Consider the following 21,869-nt stretch of genomic DNA (forward strand, 5'->3'; position numbering starts at 1 on the left):
CATCACTTGTTGAAGGGAGGGATTGACTAGTTTCAAAATCTGTTCCCGTATACGAACATCAGAAACGTTCTGTGCAATTGCATCACGCACCGTAGTATCTGAATAAGGGAGTCCACATTGGCAATCAAAAGCACAATCCCTAGTAAGGTTGCAACCCACTCCCTGTTAGTCTGACCGGCCGTACGTTTCGTACGAAAGAAGGTATACCATTTCGCAACTACATTGACTGATTCTTTGAAATATGCGTCTAATGCAGGCAAAAGTTCGTCGTAGGACAGAGTTGCTACATCGCGTCAGGGAAATAATTTGACTATCACATGGTACGTGTGGATGCCGACGGACGAAAGAGGATAAGGCTGCCGCTCATTACCTTGAATTCTGTAGGCGGCGAGATGGAATGCAAATTGGCGTGACCAATCCGTCCAGCTTTCCAGTGCCGCATCAAAAGGACGAAAAGTTGGTGCAACTGCCTGTTGTGGCTGCGGTAGCGGTGAAGCGGCGGCTGCCGCATTGTTTTGCATTGCACGTTGACCCTGGACGAGCTGTCCAAGGGCATCCAGTAAGGCCTGCGTCTGCTGATTCTATAAGCGATAAAATTCGGACAGTACATCTGGAGATTGTGGCGAAGCCATTACACAAGTAAATCAGGGCAGTATAGTTATGAACGCGGTGTGGACTCATCGCCACTTGTTGTGGATTGGCAAGACAGCCAATCCACTATGAGGAAGCCGAAAGGCACACGTTTAAGCTCCGCAGGCTGGTGTGAGGTCTGGAACAGGACAAGGTAATTATACTAGCAAAAAAAGTACGTAGCTGCTGGAATACTTAACTTTAATCCATAATTGGTGAACATCGCTCTTGACGGTACATGTTTTACAGCATCAGTAGTAACTGGTAATGGCGCCTTGCTAGGTCATAGCAAATGACGTAGCTGAAGGCTATGCTAACTATCGTCTCGGCAAATGAGAGCGTAATTTGTCAGTGAACCATCGCTAGCAAAGTCGGCTGTACAACTGGGGCGAGTGCTAGGAAGTCTCTCTAGACCTGCCGTGTGGCGGCGCTCGGTCTGCAATCACTGATAGTGGCGACACGCGGGTCCGACGTATACTAACGGACCGCGGCCGATTTAAAGGCTACCACCTAGCAAGTGTGGTGTCTGGCGGTGACACCACACCATGTTAATCGAAGAAGTCCGCGAGAAAAACCTTCACAAATGATTGAACATGCCAATTTTTTTATTTATTTATTTATTTTTTCAGTCTCAGCTCTTCAGGTGGTTTCAGTTGGGACAATTGGGCCTTGGTTTTGATATCATAACCCATGTATCATTGTTTGGTCTCCTGTTTATAACTACCTTTGGAAGTTCTGGATTGCTGTTGATTTCATTCAGCAACTCCTGAAGAACATCATTTTTGGTTGAAATTCAATAATTTTGGATCAGACTTTTCTGCCGCACCATTTTCTTTACTTTTCCACATTATCGTCAGTGATTTCAGTAACATATCTGGTCTGATTCATGTTGAGCTTGTAGTTTGTTCAGTAAACGGCACTGTTAATTTTGGCCCCACTGCACTCGACCTACTTGGTTGCACATGCTGGCGTAACATGCTTAATAAGTCGTACTGTTTCCATTTGAAGACTCCATTGCTTTTTGTCACTGTGGTTCATAAGCTGATAGCAGATTTATGCTTGGGCTCTGAACATGGTGCTTTTTTGTGTCGACACTGGTAGCATGTTTTGAATAAATGACCTTTGGATTAACAATACAGCTGTTTGTTTCAATTTTCAGTATTGAAGTACTTTCCCTTTTTTTCTTGCCTTATTCGACTGCCTTTGGCTTTTCAGTCTTGCCTGTGACTCCAAGAATCATGTCAGATATGTTGTCAGCAGCAGGTATTGCCGCTCTGTGAATGGTCGCCTTTACCTGACTGTAATTTTCCCTGGAGGCAGACACAGTACGAACCCATCGATGTGCACAAGAAACTGAAAATTATCTTATGTTATACACAGTTTATAATTTTCTAGAATTCCTCTATGTTTTTGATTATCTTAGCTTTTGTGCTACTTTATTCTCCAAAAGTTAGCCAAGAAATTTGGGAATTCATATATGTAACTTTTTTTTTTTTCCACCTGTGCTTTGCGGGAGGGGGAGAGGAGGCAGTAGGGTAGAGGTCGAGGTCATGATACTTGTGACCTGCCATTTGGATTCCCATCTTGTATGTTTTACTGTATGATTGTCATAGGGGACAGTCCGTAATGACAGCAGTTAGTATTATATAAAAATATTCCGTTTCATGGAGATATTGTTTTCTACTTATATGATTGGTAGTGAGAAGTTCTCAGGGGGCACTATTAGATGCAATTATCATTAATAGATTATACATCTCTACTAGTGATAGGTCAATGTCTGAATGTGATAAAATACAAGCTCAAGTAATTTTCAAATCGTGATACAAGATCAAACATCAGTTCCTGATTTACCTCTATGCATAGCATCACAAGATTTAATATTGTAGTTAAAGAGAAACATATATGCACTTCATACATGTAGCAATTGAGACTCCATTTGCTAAATTACAACCAAAAACAGTAAGTTGAATACCTGAAACTTTCTAGTGTGGTCATGACAAACATAGAGGCCAAAGGTGATACAGCAAGTTTGACTGTAGGATGAGAAGAAGGAATCTTAATTCCATGAAGTTTCTTCTTATTTGCATGTAGACATAAAAACAAAAGGTGTACTGATTGTATGCACTCTATTCCACAGCAGAGAATGTGAAAAAGTTCCTTGTTAGGGAAATGAGTTATGCCTGAGTTTCTTTGTGTACTGTTTCATTATCAGAGATCAGTTGTTTATATAACCACATTCTAATTTTATTTTACAATCCATTATGTATATAACTGCATATTAATTTTTCTGATAATGTAAGAGCTTAAGGAACACACCATTGTGCATCACAGTGTTATAGCAGCTGATGTATTTTGCTGACAGAGGCCACTCATAATATAGAAGTAAAATTTTGTTTTTGACAAAAAAATTTCTGCTTGGCAGAACAGCTGTTTTAACCTTTAACAGATGATAAAAATGCTGTGGAGAGAGAGAGAGAGAGAGAGAGAGAGAGAGAGAGACTACTGTTGTCTCCAGTTGGTTGAGGGCCTTAGAGCCTGGAGGTGGCAGTGGCCATGTGTACGTGAGTTGTGCATGTGTGAATTCATGTACAATTTTATAAATCTGAAAAGGGGGGTTGGGAGGAAGAGGACTGATACAAAAGCTTACTGTTCTTTTAAATGTGCCTGTCAGTTGCAGAATTCCCCCTTTATGTGGTGAGTAGCAGTCTATCCTAATTCATATCGTTTTTATTCCAGACTGGATTTTCTATTGTTTAAAATATCTTGAATTGTATGTCTACTGAACTGTGAAAATGACTGTTGCATTTTGTGTTGCAGATATTCCTCAGGTGTAATGAAAAACTTGTGGAAGCGATTAAAAACCTAATCGACACTGCTGCAAGCATTACTGTAATCCTGGCATTAATCATATTTTTGTGCTGTACTTCAGTTTTTCTTGCACTTCAGGTAAATTTATTGATCAAACTTTTAATAATCCAATATCAAACACTTAAGCCATGAAACAGCAGAAATCAAGCAGACAAAAAAGTTCAAAAACATAGACAATGAATGTGTAGATTCAGAGTATGAATCAGAAGTTTCACCAGCAGTCAGATTCAGACTACTTGTAACGATGTACATCCAGTCAGTAAGTCAAACATGATGGCATAAACTCGTAACAAATTACTGGATTCTGATTAAAACAAAAGAAGGAAATGCGAATAAACTACTGTGAGGGATACACAGAGGGGCGATGAAGAGCAGCTCATAAAAAGTTATATATTTCAAAATAAATTATCAAGGAAAGACAAAATAATTAACAGAAAAAGAGGGAACTCAAATAAAGAAAATATCAGTATTATGTGATTTCATTGTTGAGAAAATTTTTCGAATTTGCAGCAATCTTCAGCAGTTACATTTAAAAGGATGAGGTTAAGATATGTGTGGATATGTTGGTTGGGGTTGGGTTGTTTTGGGGTAAGAGACCAAACTGCAAGGTCATCGGTCTCATCGGTTTAGGGAAGGACGGGCAAGGAAGTCGGCCGTGCCCTTTCAAAGGAACCATCCCAGCATTTGCCTGGAGCAATTTAGGGAAATCACGGAAAACCTGAATCAGGATGGCTGGACGCAGGATTGAACCGTCGTCCTCCCAAATGCGAGTCCAGTGAGGTTAAGAACATTGTCTAAATGTAACTGCTCAATTATTCTTGTATTATAATCAGCCCTATTTCAACGATAACAGTATTGAAGAATACAATGTTTTGTGCAAGTGCTAAGGTTTTGGTCTATCTATGGTCTATATCTATAAGAGCCCAGATATCATGACCACAGACGGTGTGTGTATGTGGATGTATCTCAGAATTATTATTTGGTGACATGATATTTAAAATAATTAAATTGCAGGAATCCCATGTTTTTTAGGACGATGTACAAATTGTCTCAGTTTACAAGTTTCTTGTACATAGAGATTTTCACTACCTCATTCTGAGACTAGCGTTGGGCATTATGCAGCAAAATACCAATGGGATGATACGGTTGAAATTGATAAGGCACAATATGTAGTTGGAGCAACTGCCTATTAATATTAGGGAATCAGTTTTTGGTGCCTTGCTATTCTCAGTGTGTGCCAATCCTACCTCCCATTTATGATAACGTACACAGCTCTCTGCCACTTCTTCCCTGTTTCCTTTATCCTTTTCTGATATTGTGCTATCTTCCTCTCTATTTCTACAGTCTCTCAGTTCTGCCCTTGCTTATTCATCCACATCATTTTTCCTTTTCTACCTGTTTCAGTACTTCTTATTACTTCTGCTTTTGTCTTTACTTTCTTCTTTTAGCATCCTTTCAGCCTTCTATTGTGTTTTTTATTTTATTTTGATTTTCCCCTTACATCACTTCTTTGTTTCTCTTTTATTGTTTCCATCTCCCTATTGTTTCTACATAAACTCCTCTTAAAATATAAAATTTCATGTATGCAAAGTTATGAAGAATTATTTTCAATTTGAAACTTCACCACATGATGTCCTTCTCTCTCTCTCTCTCTCTCTCTCTCTCTCTCTCTCTCTCTCGCTCTCTCTCGCTCTCTCTCTCTCTCTCTCTCCTCTCCCCTCCCAAAGTGGTTACTGTTAGTTAAGTATATTGTGTGTGCCCAAAAAAACTCATCCTCTTCCAATGTGGCTCCAGTAGCCTAAAAGTTTGAACAATCCTGTTCTAAATCTTTATGACCATTTCTTCGGTCCGAGGACTGGTTTGATGCAGCTCTCCATGCTACTCTATCTTGTATGTGTCTCTTGATCGCCGAATAGCTAGTGCAACCTACATCTTTCTGAATCTGCTTACTGTATTCATCTCTTGGTCTCCCTCTATGATTTTTATGCCCCCCCCCCCCCCCACACACACACACACACATCCCTCCAGTACTAAATTGGTGATCCCTTGATATCTCAGAATGTGTCCTACAACTGATCCCTCCATTTGGTCAAGCTGTGCCACAAACATCTTGGCTTTGTGGTGTTCGCCTGCTTTATTTGTTTGCTGATAGTCTTTGGTGTCGACGTACTGACTGACTGTACTGGAGGGGGGGGGGGGGGGGGTGGAAGTTCAACATTGATGACTGTAAATGATGTAGCCAATAGTAGCACTATTGCATTTTACAGTTCTTTTTTTTCATTTCACTGTTCACAACCTCCCAATATTACACAATTATATGGCCAGTTTGCTTTTGGTAAATGTTGAAAAGCCTCATCAACAGGTTGCAGGCAGTATCGGCACATTGCTACAGTGGTTTACTGTTGATTATCTGTGAGCAAAAAAAACCTAACCAAACAGTTCACAGTTCTTGCAGAATAATACAGTATGTGTGACACTATTTTTCAAATAAATTAGAGAGACATTGTCATTAATTGTTCTACCACATGGCCTATTTGTGTTACATTTATTCCACTGTTAAATTGATGCATTGTTGTTATTCTAATCAATACATGTTCCACATCTGAAAATCGACCGTGGACTGACTGTCTCGGGAGCAAAAATCAGTCCTTTATACAGGGTGCGGCAATCAAACCTGCATTTTTTAAATGAATGTAAAATAAACACGGATGCAGATATCAAAATTTTATTCATACAATCTTATTGTATGTTAAAAAGCATTTAAGAAATATCAACACTTTTTTTTTTTCATTGTTTGAAAGTAATTTCAGCAAGATGGTGTCTTTATCGATTGCGGCATTCTCACAGGCGATTTACAAAGTTGTCCATCACATGATGGAGCATACCCTGAGGAATTCTCTCAGCAATTGCTTCATTCTTGGAAAGCACCCGCTTAGGAAAAACTTCATTGAGAACATTAATGCTCATGCTGGCTGTGGGACTTGTTGCTCCATCTTGTTGAAATAATGCTTCAACATTCACTGCATATTGATGAAGCTGAGGTATGAAGAATGTCCTTAATATTGTTGAATAGTGCTCAGCATTCACAGTAACAGATTGCCCTCTTTCATTTTCAAAAAAATAAGGACCTATTATTCCCAATGAGGACACTGCACACCAAACTGTTACCTTGGTTCAGTGTAGGGGTTTTTCATGGAGTTGGTGAGGGTTCTGATCACTCCAATATCTGAAGTTCTGTTTGTTCACATATCAATTGGGGTGAAAAGTTGCCTTGCCAGTCATCCAGAGGTTGTGAACCTCATCATTTTCTTCAATCATTTGCCAAAGACTTTCTCAGAAATGCTGTCGGACCATGAAGTCGTTATTATTCGAAGCATTATCCACTTGGATTTTGTATGGGTGGTGATGTAAGTCTAAGCTGAAAATCCTTCGGACGGTCCTGTCAGAAATTCCAAGTGCAACACTCTGTCTACGAGCTGATCTCCGAGGGCTTTTTCCATACAGCAATTGTTACACGTTCCACATTCTCTCAGGAGTACGAACTGTCTTCACTCTGCCACCTCCTATCCTTGTTGTTTCACTGATATTTTCAAAGTTTTCGACCTAAGTTTTTATTGAGTTAACCGGAGACACCGGCCTATTACGATTAATTTGAAAAATGAGTCTGGAAACAATGCTGAGCGGCTACATAGCTACCGCTTTGGTAGAATGCTTTCACTGCAAATGACTGTTGTTGCTTAGTCCTTTGCTCCATAGCTACTGAAATGCTTTGTGTTGTGGAATGCTGTGGTGACCTTGGTTACTCACTCCGCACTACTTCCAACGCTTCCACACATTAATAATAAATGCAGGTTTGACTGCCACACCCTGTATATCATTACAATAATAGGAACTGAAACCATACATTGTTCGATGTTTGAGTACAGAAATCACAGTTAAAACATAAGTTAACTGAATACATGTAAAAATTCCTTCTTTTTAACAGTTACTCCTACCAGAAAGGTTAGACCAAATTATTTGGTTAAATAATGAAAGTAACAGATATAGTTATACAAACAATACTTTTGACAAACGTGGTAATTATTTTGGAGAAAGGGGTGGCACTGCTAATATGTTTTCGATTAGAGCCAAGTAAATACTTTAAGAATCCTAGTAGTTTTTGTTCCAAATGTTTGTAATTAGTACATAATTTATATTTGTTTATAAGTCAACTATGGAATCTGAGTCAGGAAACAATTACTGATTTCACCCTATAGCAAAATACATTAACTAGGAATGCTCAAAATAAATTAGGAAATTAATTACATACACAAAACTAAGCACACAATTAGACTGGTGCTATATTCCTTAAGGCTGAGGGCCAACCTTTCTCTTTTATGGAAACATGGATTGTACACATGCTTGTTAATGGTAATTAGGCAAAAGTGAAAATAAAATGAATTTAAGCATGCAGATGGCAAAACAAGAGAGGAAGTGAAGAGATCCCAGCTTGCTTCATCACAGCTTCCCAATACTAGTCAGTACTTCTTCATTAATTATGTGATTGATCCATCTAACCTCCAGCATTCTTCTGCAGCTTTTATTCTCTTTTTATCTAAACCTTTCATCGTGCATGTTCCGTTTTCATACATGGCTACACTACTGACAAATACCTTCAGAAAAGACTTTGTAACACTTAAATCTGTATTTTATGTTAACATATTTATGTTCTTCAGAAATGCTTTTCTTGCCATTGCCAGTCCCCATTTTATATCCTCTCTACATTGACCATCATCAGTTATTTTCCTTTTCAAATAGCAAAACTCATCTACTACTTTTAAGTGTGTCATTTCGTAGCCTGATTCTCTTAGCATCACCTGATTTAATTCGACTACATTTCATTATCCTTGTTTTGCTTTTGTTGTTGTTCATCTTATTTCCTCCTCTCAAGACAGTATCCATTCCGTTCAACTGCTCTTTCGAGTCCTTTGCTATCTCTGACAGAATTACAGTGTCATTGGCAAACCTCAAACCTTTTATTTCTTCTCCCTGAACTTTAATTCTAACTCTAAATTTTTCTTTTGTTTCGTTTACTGCTTGTTCAGTGTACATATTGAATTACATTGGGGATAGGCTACAACCCTATCTCACTCCCTTTCCAACCAGTGCCACCCGCCTGTCAACTCTTATAATCGTTGTCTGGTTTCAGTAAAAGTTCTAAATAGCCTTTCGCTTCCTGTATTTTACCACTGCCACCTTTAGAATGTCAAAGAGAAGATTCCAGTCAACATTGTCAAAAGCTTTCTCTAAGTCTACAGATGCTATAAATGTAGGTTTGCCTTTCTTTAACCTATCTTCTAAGATAAGTTGTAGGGTCAGTATTACCTTGTGTGTCCCTACATTTATCTGGAATCCAAACTGATCTTCCCCAAGATTGGCTTCTACAAATTTTTCCATTTTTCTTTAAAGAATTTGTGTTAATAATTTTGCAACCATGCCTTATTAAACTGATAGTTCAGTAATTTTGTTCCTGTCAGCAACTGATTTCTTTGGAGTTGGAATTACTGTATTCTTCTTGAAGTCTGAGAGTATTTCACCTGTCTTATACATCTTGCACACTAAATGGAAGAGTTTTGTCAGGGCTGCCTCTTCCAAGGCTATCAGTAGTAATAATGGAATGTTGTCTACTCCTGGAGCTGTGCTCCAACTTAAGTCTTTCCTTGCTCTGTCAAATTCTTCATGCTGTATCATATGTCCCGTATCATCCTCATCTATGTCTTCTTCCATTTCTATAATATTGCCATCATGTACATCTCCCTTGTATAGACCATCTATATACTCCTTCCACCTTCCAGCTTTTGCTTCTTTGCGTAGTACTGGTTTTCCATCTGAGATCTTGATATTCACACAGCTGCTTCTCCTTTCCTCAAAGGCCTTTTTAATTTTACTGTAAGCAGTATCCATCTTTTCCCCAGTGAAATATGCTTCTAACTCTTTAAATTTGTCCTGTAGCCATTCTTGCTTAGTAATTTTCCACTTCCTGTCAATCTCATTTCTTCAATGTTTGTATTCCATTTTGCCTGCTTCATTTGCTGCTTTTTAAAATTTTCTCTTTTCATCAATTTATTTCATTCTCCTTTCATCAATCTGTTACCCAGAGATTTCTACTAGGCCTTGCCTTTCTACCTGTTTGATCATCTGCTGCATTCACTATTTCATTTCTTAAAGCTACCCATTTATCTTCTGCAGTATTCCTTTTTCCTGTTCTTGTCAAACATTGCCTAATGCTACCTCTGAAACACTCAGCAACCTCTGGTTCTTTCAACCTATCCAGGTCTCATCTCCTTAGTTTCCTATCTTTTTCTGCAATTTATTCAATTTTACTCTACACGTCATAACCAATAAATTGTGGTCAGAGTCCACATCTGCCCCTGGAAATGTCTTACAATTTAAAATGTGGCTCCTAAATCTCTGCCTAACCATTATACAGTGTGAAGAAAAATTTGTGCTTTCAGACTTTGTAGCACAATTCCTCACATGCTAGCAACACAAAAATGTCTGTCACAAAATTTCATACTACCCATATTTCCATCAGTAAGTGGACATTAAATATTGGCAATCTAGCAACACTGTAATCACGTAACCACCTCTGTCAGCATACAGTAGTAGTACTGTGCAGTTGGTGCAGTAGGTAGCGTTTTGCATTAGCATGCATGAGGTCAAGGGTTTGATTCTGGGTATTTATTTTTATTTGCCAGTTTTGTTCTGCCATATAACATTGTAGCATACACTATTTCTTAAGCTACATGTATCCGATATTTACATCTCAGTGTTTTGTAACAATGAACATAACAAAAAAGTGGTCAGACAAATCAGAAATTGACTGCTGAAATAAATGACCTGTCATAGGACATAGCAACTACAAAAACGATATCGATTTCAATATGCTAAAAAGGATCACACGGTTAAATAACATGTACTGGTCATTTATACTACACGCAGTAGGGCCTACGTCTGCTCAGATGTAACACATTAGCAACCAGTGACAGTAATAATTTCCATATTAATGGCCGCATGATGTTTGCAAAAGAATACGTTGTCCTCAGAGCTGAGCAGTGAAAAGAATCATACTTCCATTGCTGTGTTCATAGTATGTAAGTGCTTTGTAGAACACTCACTGTAATTGCTTGACGACAATTAAGATGCCAGATACCGTGCCACACAGACTGCATTTAACAAATAAAAACATATACGGCTCAACTCAGAATTGAACCCTAACACGAGACGCTATCCACTGCAAAAACTGCACAGCAATACTCCTGTATGCTGATAGAGGTATTTACTGTACATGTGATCACAGTGTTGCCAAATTGCCATTTAATGTCCATTTACTGACGGAAATGTGCACAGGACAAAACTGTGAGAAAGACATTTTTGTATTTCTACTGTGTGAGAAATCACACTGCAAAATCGACTGTGGGAATTTTTCTTCACCCTGTGTAATCGGTTTGAAACCTTCCATTGTCTCCAAGTCTCTTCCGCATATACAGCCTTATTTTATTGTTCTTAAACCAAGTGTTACCAATGATTAAGTTACGCATTGTGCTACCAGATGACTTCCTCGTTCATTCATTTCCCCCAGTCCGTATTCACCTACTACTTTTCCTTCTTTTTCTTTTCCTACTGTCGAATTCCTGTTCCTCATCATGATTAAATTTTCGAATCTTTTAACTAACTCAGTAATTTCTTTTATGTCGTCATACGTTTCTTTGATCTCTTCATCATCCACAGAGCTAGACAACAGTCTGTTTTTCCGCAGTTTTTTTTATGCATAAGTCCTAGTTAAATTTTTTTGATCTGTTTCCACTCCTGTCTTCCTCTCATGCTTTGCCCCATGGACATCTTTCTTCCATAAGCTCAAAATTGATAATTATTACTAGGAAATTGCTTTCACTTTTCATATTTATATGTACAGGTTTCCTTCTCTTTAATAGCGCTGTTTAGATTAATGTTAATCATCCAAAATGAAAAGAAGCTGTAATTGAAATGTGCTTAATTAGCTAGAACTCATAGCATAGTATTGAATGCAATTTATTGATTTCTTTCCTCCTGTAGCCATTCTACAACTCAATATGTGATAGTTTTTAAGGCAAGTATTTATTTCATCCAAACCAGCCTGATTTTGCTATTATTCTTTTTCTATTTGTCGAAGTGGAAACAAATGTATTATAGTGGGGCCAAATTGATGTAAGTTTGCTGTTTTCTGGGTAATAGATGGATTTTGTTTATGCATTGTCATCATAAAGTAAAATCTTATTTTTAATGTCAGATATTGATTGTTTTGATATATCTCATTGCAAGAAACCACATAATTTTTATGATTATTTAAAGAAAGAAATTGGTGCAGAGGAAAATGGACTTTGTGTTACTTGTAGTCCATGGTCAAGCATTCTGTCATTATAAAAATCAGTGATTGGAACAACTAAATGAAAAAAATCGATTTAGTCAGTTGCTGGAAAACAGTAGATTTGTTCAGTTGTAGTTTTACATATCAGTTGAATTATTCATTCAATCTTTCGAGTGAAACTAGTTGTGGGTCGTGGACCAACCAAATGAAAACAGCCAACACATTTTGGCGCAATCAGTTCTGAGCATAAACATTCCATTGTTTTGCCATTGTTGAATCATCTTTGTTGACTGCTCTCTGTTATAGCCTGCCGTTACTAGTACTTCTGTTTCAATATTTGCTTTTTATTGATTGCCAAAAAGTGGCTTTTTGTTCAGTTTTTCATCCATGTTTATGAGTAGATGTTTTCTTAATGGTGAACTTGTGTCTAGACTGGGATTCCGAAAAGCTCAGTGGTGTGGAAATGAAGAAAATCAAATGGTTGGGTAAAAAGTGATCCTCAAGATGAATGTGATATATAGTATCAGTAAGGATGACTCATATTATGAAACTATATTAATTAAACAAATTCAGAGAAAATTAATGGACAGTGACAAATTTTTCTCACCAAAGAAGTGCTTCCGCCATGACACTAGTGCCTTAAAAGCAAATTATTATGTCATCAAAAAATTCCAAAAATTTTATATTACAAGCTTTCTTTTTATGTGATCTCAGCATTTACCAAAATAGAATTACTGGTGATGGATGCTGAGAACCCGAGAAAATTGTGGTCCTACATAAAATCACCTAGCAGGTCGAAGGCTTCTATGCAGTCAGTCATTGAACAGCATGGTTTGGCAATAGAAGACACTAAAAAGAAAGTTGTAGTTTTAATTTCACATTTAATAAATCATTCACACAGGAGCATCATACAAATGTACAATTGTTTGACTTTCGTACAGACTCCTGCATGGAGGACATAGTAATAAAGCATCACCCTTGAAGCTTATTTAGCCCTTTATTCGCATGATATCCTGTGAAATATGGATGAAGGTCTAAAGGCAGGTGCCATGCTTCTAGATTTCTAAAAAATGTTTGAAATGGTGCCCCACTACAACTATTAATGACTGTACGGGCATACGGAATAGGTTCGCAGATACACGAGTGGTTCAAAAACTTCTTAAGCTCTTGACATTAGCTATATTTAATACTTATAAATGTTCACTGTCTTTGAATATTACTCTTCCAAAATCTGATCATTGCAGGTATATGCAGAAGGTATAAATCTGGTCCAAATAATGGGTAGTGCTATCAATAATACATTAGTGAAGAATTCACAATTGTCAGAACTCCTTCCTAAAGATTGGGAACAACAGGTTGATACTCTGGTGGACAATGCATATGTGTATGGACGTGAAGGCATATCAAAGCTGGTTAGTATGATCTGTATATTTTAGCATACACTCTTTAATTTGTTTTGATTTATTGTTATTCAACTTTTCTTATCGCAAAACTTTCACATCTCAACTTTTGTCCAGTTATTTCTGCCAGTATCTCTCTTCAGTAAAGAATAATCCCTATGAAATTCAAACAACAGAAGGCAAATAACAACATAACAAATCAGTGGAAAAAGGTAGGGTGTGATATTTTCATGTGAGTAGATTGTTATTCAGTGAGTACATGGGATGTTACTCACTTGAGTACTTGTATGTGATGGTAATATAGTCTGTGTAAGTATCCCACTGAAATGAACAGGATGTTAATAAAGAAAGCAGTGATTGTAGCGGCAGTTTTAAGTGTCCTACATATAATAAATAAGTACAGATAAGGGTACACTTTTTAAAAATATATTGCCTAAAAATGAAAGTTGACATGTGCAAGAGCTTTAACTATGCTGTAAGTTAAAAAGAAGTTGAGGATTATTTATTAGTATTAAAATAATTGACACTGTGAGGTAATAATAGATTTGTTGTGTAAGTAAATCAGAAACTGCCTTAAAGTAGCCCTATCCATGTGAGTGGAGAGTTTCGTGTGGTCGTGTGACGCTAAGAACTACGGCAATGATAGTGCAGCTACTGGCATAGTCTTCCAAACTGGACACGTCCTAGTCAGTGAACGAGACAGATATGTATCCCACAGTGCCCTGTCTTCCCACTGTTAAGTCCATCATCCTGTCACATTTGTAAGGAAAGGGGAGATGAACTTTGAAAACTATAGGGAAAGCTATTCATCTTGGAAAGATTACCCCAGAATCAAAATCCATGCGCCTTCAAGTTGGTGGCTAACATTGGGTTATCCCCCATCATAGAAAAGTTGGTGGTGGTAAACAGACTATAGGGAAAACTCAGAATTTAATAATATGAAATAAACAAAAAGTGCAAGAACAAAGTATACAATTTGGTATTTAGAATAGTTGTAGTTTATGGAAAACAGGTACCTCAGTCAGTCTAGTCAAGGAGATTGAAACATATAGGATGGATTTAGTCACTTTCAGGAAGTTCCCTGTGACAATACTGGTACCATTGATACCAAAATGTACAAGAGCTTTCATGAAAGCTGTGGTTTAAGATACAAATTACGTACTGTATCACTCACCCCCCCCTCCCCCTCCCTTTTTTTAATGCTGTGTCAAGCAAATTTCTCTGTAGTTGGCTATTTACGTGTCTTACATCTGTCGTAGATTGACTAATGAACTGTAGTTGGTGAAATTGTTGGGCAGAACAAACCTCTATGAGTTTCTTTAAAGTGAAAGTAAATGGTTAATGGTTCATGTAGATTACAAATGGTCTAGCTTCTATATAAGATGGAAATGCCGCACAGCTTTGTAGGGGGCCATCACCTCTCGTTTTATGCACTCCAGTTGCTTTGTGCCTCTGCCAGTTTATAGGAGAAAAAAATCTAAAGATTTTGCAACATATTTACGAAGAGCAGCAGTTGAGACGAGAGGACTGGTTTTTGTAAGCTGGCTTTTACTTTTCCAGAGGTGTGTTGCACCAAAGATAGAACACATTTTATTGGATTTACCATTAAACAGTATTTTCATATTCCGTCGAACATCACACTGAGGTGACAACTCTAGAACACAGAGAAGCTTGAGCAGAATCCAAGATGGGACCTGGTGGTATAGTGCACGCCTGAAAACTGAAAGGTTGCTTGGTCACATTCTGGTCGGACCAAGCAGTTTTGTCTCTTGTTTTTTAATGTAGCAGTCACGTCCCAATCATGTGAAGATTTTCCAAAAACAAAACAAGTTTTGCATTCCACATTTAACTGTAGGTTGCATTTTCCTGGATGGATAACTGTCTCTGGAGACGCAAGTCTCTGAAGTGACTTTTCATTGAAAGACTCATACCAGGACATTGAGCCACACACAGTTATTATTACCAGAATATATCCATGTTTACATACAAGGTGTACAATTTTGCTACTGCCGTTTGCTGATAGGTGGTGACAATGGTAAGTAGTGGTCGAAAGAAACAGATCGCAGATGTCAGGCAGTTGGTTTGGACCTCAGTCAACATAACCTCATTCAAGCATTAGTCGATTTGTGTCTGCATCGTGAAGTTGTTCTTGATTGAAAATGTCAGTTTACGAGCCTAATTCTCATCATTTGCGGGAAGTGTTAATGTTTTGTTTCAATATGAAGAAAACAGCAGCTGAGTCTCATTGAATGCTCTCAAGTACTTATGGTAAGAATGCTAATAGTGAAAGGCCATGACGTGAGTGGTTTTAATGCTTCGAGAATGGCGATTTTAATGTCACAGACCGGCATAGTGGTGGAAGAGAGAATGTTTTCAAAGATGCGGAATTGGAGATATTGCTGAGTGAAGATTGCGTCAAACTCAAGAAGAACTGGCACAATTAGTGGGAGTGACACAGCAAACCATTTCAAAACTTCTCAAGGCTATGGGCATGATTCAGAAAGAAGGAACTTAGGTCCCGCGTGAGCTGAAACCAAGAGACATTAAACGACATTTGTGTGTTTGTGAACAGCTGTTTCAGAGGCAAAAATGGAAGGGATTTCTGCATCGCATTGTGACCGGGGACGAAAAATGGGTTCATTACGATAACCCTAAACACAAAAAATCATGGAGATATCTCAGCATGCTTCCATGTCGACGGTCAAACCGAATACTCGTGGCTCCAAGATCATGCTCTGCGTTTGGTGGGACCAGCTCGGCGTCATGTACTATGAGGTGTTAAAACCAAGTAAAACAATCACAGGTGCTCGTTATGAAATGGAATTAATGCATCTGAGCAGAGCATTAAAAGACAAATGGCTGCAATACAGCGAGAGGCACGTAAAAGTGATTTTGCAGCACGACAACGCTCGACCCCACGTTGCAAAAGAGGTCAAAATGTACTTCGAAACATTAAAATGGGAATTACTACCCCACCTGCCATATTCTCCAGACATTGCTCCCCCTGACTATCACCTATTTAAATCAATGATACATGGCCTGGCTGACCAACACTTCTGATCTCATGAAGAAGTCACAAATTGGATCGATTCATGGATCGCTTCCAAAGGTGAGCGATTTTTTTCGACGCAGGATTCGTACACTGCCTGAAAGATGGGAGAAAGTAGTGGCCAGCGATGGAAAATACTTTGAATGATACATGTGTAACCAATTTGTTTCAATAAAGTGTCAAATGTTGGGGGAAAAACAGCAGAAGCGAAGTTGTACACCTTGTACATTCTCCTTCTATGAAAGCTAATCACAAGTAGGCACATTGATTCACAAGAAAGGTTCGCGTCTATAATTTATACTTATTTGGCGTAAATTGAGTGTACTACGATGAATTGCAGCACTTCACCATGTTTTCCATGTGTAAGTGAAGGCTGCTTTCTGGAATTACTGTACAGTTTTTGATGCAGTGGCTGACACAACCACACACCAACAAATGAGTGCTGCAGAGATGCAGAATCTTCGATGCATGGCTGGCGTTGTTAGCTGGTTGGCTTTAGGCACTGCAGTACGCTAGCAAATTGTGTGTGCTGCTTAAATCATTAAATTTGTGTGAAAGTGACGATATTCAGTTAGAAAACATTGTTCTCTGATTTTTAATCATAACAATACGCAGTGTCCCGTAAACAAATTTAGTGCTACGCCACATGAGTTATCTGGCTGTAGATAGTACCCATATGAAACTGGAGCGAGTCACTAGCCCGTTATATTAGGGACTGGCTACCAGTGTGGGGATCACAAGTGCACTGGAAGTGAGCTAATCTCAGCGGGGACTCTCGGTGCCAACTCTCTTCTTCGAAACAGTAGCTGAAGACTTCTGACAGAAGAAGTCACCTTCGTTCTGCCAGTGACCTTCGCAAAGTGCCCAGATGTGCGGACAGAGGTTAAGGGAATTGGCCTGTTGTATGGGTGGGTGACTACCCTTAAAAGGCATAAAAATCAGCAGTGATCAGCTGCATAAGGGTGCAGAAGACAATGGAAACCACTCCATTAACAATACATAATGTGTATCCACAGGATGTGTTGCCAGTAATTGAAAGAGTGTCGTGATGCAGTCTCCATTGGCGCAAATTGTTCTGAATTAGTCTCCCATTTGGATCTCTGGGGAGGGACTGCCAAGGTGAGGTGACCATGAGAAAAAGATGATATAACCAACGAAAGGATAGTATTCTATGAGTTGGAGAATGGAATTTCAGAAGTTTGTATGTGGTAGGGAAGTAAGAAAAACTGGAAAGAGAAATGCAAAGGCTCAGTCTAGGTATATTTGCAAGGAAAGAAGATAGAATTTTTGGTTAGATGAATATAGAGACATGTCAAAAGCAGCACAAAATGATATAACAGGAGGAGGGCTCGTTACGAATAGGAAAGTAGGGCAGATAATGATTTACTGCAAACAGTTTAGTGACGCAGTAGTTCTCATCAGAATTGATACCAGACCAATGCTGATAACAGTAGTTCAGATGTACACTGAAGTGCCAGAGAAACTGGTATAGGCATGCATATTCAAATACAGAGGTATCTAAACAGGCAGAATACGGCGCTGAGGTCGGCAATGCCCATATAAGACAACAAGTGTCTGGCGCAGTTGATAGATTGGTTACTGCTGCTACAATGGCAGGTTATCAAGATTAAAATGAATTTGAACGTGGTGTTACAGTCGGCGCACGAGCGATGGGACACAGCATCCCTGAGGTAGTTATGAAGTGGGGTTTTTCCCGTACGACCTTTTCACAAGTGTACCGTGAATATCAGGAATCCTGTAAAACATCAGTCTTTGACATCACTGCAGCCAGAAAAAAGATCCTGCAAGAACGGGACCAACGACTGCTGAAGAGAATCGTTTAGCATGACAGAAGTGCAACCCTTATGCAAATTGCTGCAGATTTCAATCCTGGGCCATCAACAAGTGTCAGTGTGTGAACTATTCCACAAAACATCATCGATATGGGCTTTTGGAGCCGAAGACCCTCTCATGTACCCTTGATGACTGCACGACATACAACTTCACACCTCGCCTGGGTCCACTAACACCGACATTGGACTGTTGATGACTGGAAATGTGTTACCTGGTCGGATGAGCCTAGTTTCAAATTGTATCGAGCGGAAGGATGTGTACAGGTACGGAGACAACCTCATGAATCCATGGACCCTGCACGTCAGCAGCGGACTGTTCAAGCTCGCCCTCCAGCACTGCTTCAGGTGTCGAGTCCATGCCATGTCATGTTGCTGTACTTCTGCATTCTCATGGGGGCCCTACACATATTACGCAGGTGTACCAGTTTCTTCGGTTCTTCAATGCCGGTGTCACAAGCAGATCCAGTGGATCCAAATTTGGTGTTGCACAATAGGGCAGATTCCTGAAGAGATTTCAATTTCTGAACTAAATGTAAAAATTGACCTCTGCAGGGTGTATATGTCCCAGGACAACTGGAATATCTGGGGTAAACCCAGGTATTTTTCCATCCAGGAAAAAACCTGGAATTTTTTAGATTTCCAGGAATTTTTCATTGTTTTAGTTTCCAGTTAAATTTTTGTAATTTTGTCTGGTAAGAACTAATACTCTAACAGAGAATTTTTTTTCAGCCCACTACTGCCAAATAATACTGCAGTAATGAAACATACACGAGGGAATAACACCAAAATAAAATTTTAATTGCAGAGAAAATGTACCATTTATAACAACAAAACACATTGCACACACAAGCGTCTGCTAACAGGAAGATATGTCAAAGGCTTTGGGACCATGTAAAACATCATAACAACAAACAGCTTTGGTGAGGACATCACAGCTATTTAGGTTTTATATGTCTATGGAAAATATTGCAAATGGTGGTTTGAGAAGCGACATTTTTAAACAACATTTCCTTTCACACAAGATGATGTATGTTATGTGTGAGAATGTCCAATAAATTTCGTAATTCATGGAGTATTTGAACCACATTCAAAACTTGACACTTTGACGACCACCCACTTAGAAAAATTTTGGGTCCAGAAGACCAGCCATTTATGTCGTTTTTTAAAATTTTACTGGCTGGTTTGTTATAACGTGCTAAAAAAGACAAAGCTTCAAGATTAGTTTTTCACATTTATTTTAGTTCTTTTGTAGATAAAAAATTATACAATAACCAGCGGGGAGGGGGGCAAACACTGAAGTGCCAAAGAAACTGGTATAGGCATGTGTATTCAAATACAGAGATATGTAAACAGGCAGAATACAATGCCACAGTCGTTAATACATATATAAAACAACATGTGTCTGGCGCAGCTGTTAGATCAGTTACTGCTGCTAAAATGGCAGGTTATTAAGATTTGAGCGAGTTTGAATGTGGCGTTATAGTCTGTTATAGCAATGGGACGCAGCATCTCTTGAGGTAGCGATGAAGTAGGGATTTTCCCATAGACACATTTATGGCCAATACTATGTATTAAATCTTAGGTTTTCTCGTAGCTATACTGTGTGTATATTAATTTAAACTTTTCCTGTTTGTGTGTTTGCTCTATTTAACAGTGGTGTTGCTGTTGGCAGACTACATCACATGTCCTATGCTCTGAATATTTGCTGTTGTTGGGTGCAGAGATTGTGTGACATGTGCTATGACTAGCTGACAAAAACACTTCACAGTCTTGATTTCAGTGCTCAGAAGCTACCATGCTATATTTGGTGGGATTTGTATTTTTCCAAAATGCATTGTTTTTGGTGGGTTTCATTTCCTAAAGTATCAGGAAGTTCTATATCAGTGTATAAAACCTCTACCACTCAAAGGATTGGTAAGCTTTACAGCTCTGAGGGAAAATATATTGTCACTTGACATGGGAAAAATGTGCTTTCATGAGGGGGTATAGAATATTTTCACCCATGAAAAAGTGTAATTCCACTTGGGAAAAAGTGTGTTTTTAACCAAGAAAAATCTGGGAAATTTTTCTTTTCTTGTCTGCATATATGCCCTGCTCCAGTCAGTGATGTTTATACAAGGGTTGAATGAAAAGTAATGCCTCCACCTTCGTTAATTGGGTTTGGATGGGAATATTTTAGTAAATCAAATGCAGAAATAATGTTTAGAATGTGATATTTAATTACCAATATTCACTTTTCCACATAATCACCAGCCAATTGGATACATTTCTGCTAACGATGAAAACGTTTTCTGAAGCTGTCACAAAAGAAGTCGACACTCTGTTTCCATAGACCGATGTTTCATCTCCAAGTCATGATGGTGTACCCACATTTCGTCTCCTGTCGCAAATGAATGGAGAAAGGCATCACCTTCATTCTCATAACGCGAGAGAAGTTCCTGGCAAATTTCAAGTTGTGAACTTTCGTTTCAGGATTCAGCATCTGGGGTACCCATTGTGCACAGATCTTCCGATTGCCAAGCAAAGCAATTATGTGACCTACACGTTCTTGTGAAATGGCTATTGTGCCTGCAATTACTCTCTGAGTGATATGATAATCGTCCTGAATCAATCTGTCAGCATTTTGCTTGTGAAACTCGGTGGCTGTTGTCACAGGACATCCAACTCTTTGTTTTTTACGCAGGTCAGATGTTCCCACCTCAACATCTTCAAACTTACTCGCCCAATGACGCACAGTACTCACATCAACATAATCACCATAAACTGCTTTCATTCTCTGATGACACCTTCTGCTGTCAAGAATTCAATGACTTGTTGCATAAATTGCATTGACCGACCATCTGTGCAGGGTTCCATTCTTTACACTGTAACAACACAACTGTTCAAGTCTGCAGCTCGTGGTCTCGCGGTCGCGCTTCCCGAGCATGGGGTCCTGGGTTAGATTCCCAGCAGGGTCAGGGATTTTCACCTACCTTGAGAAGACTGGGTGTTTTTGTCCTCATCATTTCATCATCATTCATGCACGTGGCGAGATTGGACTGAGAAAACATTGGGAATTTGTATGGGCGCTGATAACTGCACAGTTGAGTGCCCCACAAACCAAACATTGTCATCAACAACCATTCAATGCTAAGGCTTCCCCCCAACTGGAGCTGTAGAGAAGAGGCTATGGAACAAGCCAGTACCTGCCGCATACCAATGCTGCCAACTGTTGAAGAGTTACAAAGGTGGAGGCATTACTTTTCAGTCAACCCTTGTACAATTGGCCCTTGAAGAAATGACACCGTTCACTTACAGTATCTTCACTCATCAGATTTGGTATATATACACCATGATTACACTGCATGATAAAAAAAATAAAGCACAAATAAGGGGAGAAGGAAACAAAATGGAATTTTATGATTTGAGAGGGTATGTGACATCATTTCAGTGATTCCAAAACCGAGTTAAATTCGCGGTATGAGCTCTCTAGGGCCCAGATTTGGCTGAGAAGTCATATTTTTTTCCTGAACTTTAGGGTGAATTTTACAACAATTTATGTGCGAATCTAGCTATTTTGGTATAGAAAAATGTATTTTTATTGTGCATGTAAAGTCATATTTACACCTCTTTTAGTAATAGGCCAACTTTTGCCCAAATACATACATTTGTCGTATCTTTAAGGACACAAGAATAAAAACATG

At 38.8% G+C, this 21,869-nt stretch overlaps 1 protein-coding gene across 1 annotated transcript in view; it reads left to right on the forward strand.

Moving 5' to 3' along the window:
* LOC124794802 (transmembrane protein 245) overlaps positions 1–21,869 on the forward strand; it is a 248,886-nt gene that overhangs the window by 61,067 nt on the left and 165,950 nt on the right. The window contains exons 6-7 of the mRNA XM_047258459.1: positions 3,448–3,576; positions 13,129–13,296. Coding sequence (XP_047114415.1) covers positions 3,448–3,576; positions 13,129–13,296 — 297 coding nt within the window. The remainder of the gene's footprint in view (positions 1–3,447; positions 3,577–13,128; positions 13,297–21,869) is intronic.

The sequence above is a fragment of the Schistocerca piceifrons genome, chromosome 4 (assembly GCF_021461385.2).
Source record: "Schistocerca piceifrons isolate TAMUIC-IGC-003096 chromosome 4, iqSchPice1.1, whole genome shotgun sequence".
NCBI classification, from domain to species: Eukaryota; Metazoa; Arthropoda; class Insecta; order Orthoptera; family Acrididae; genus Schistocerca; species Schistocerca piceifrons.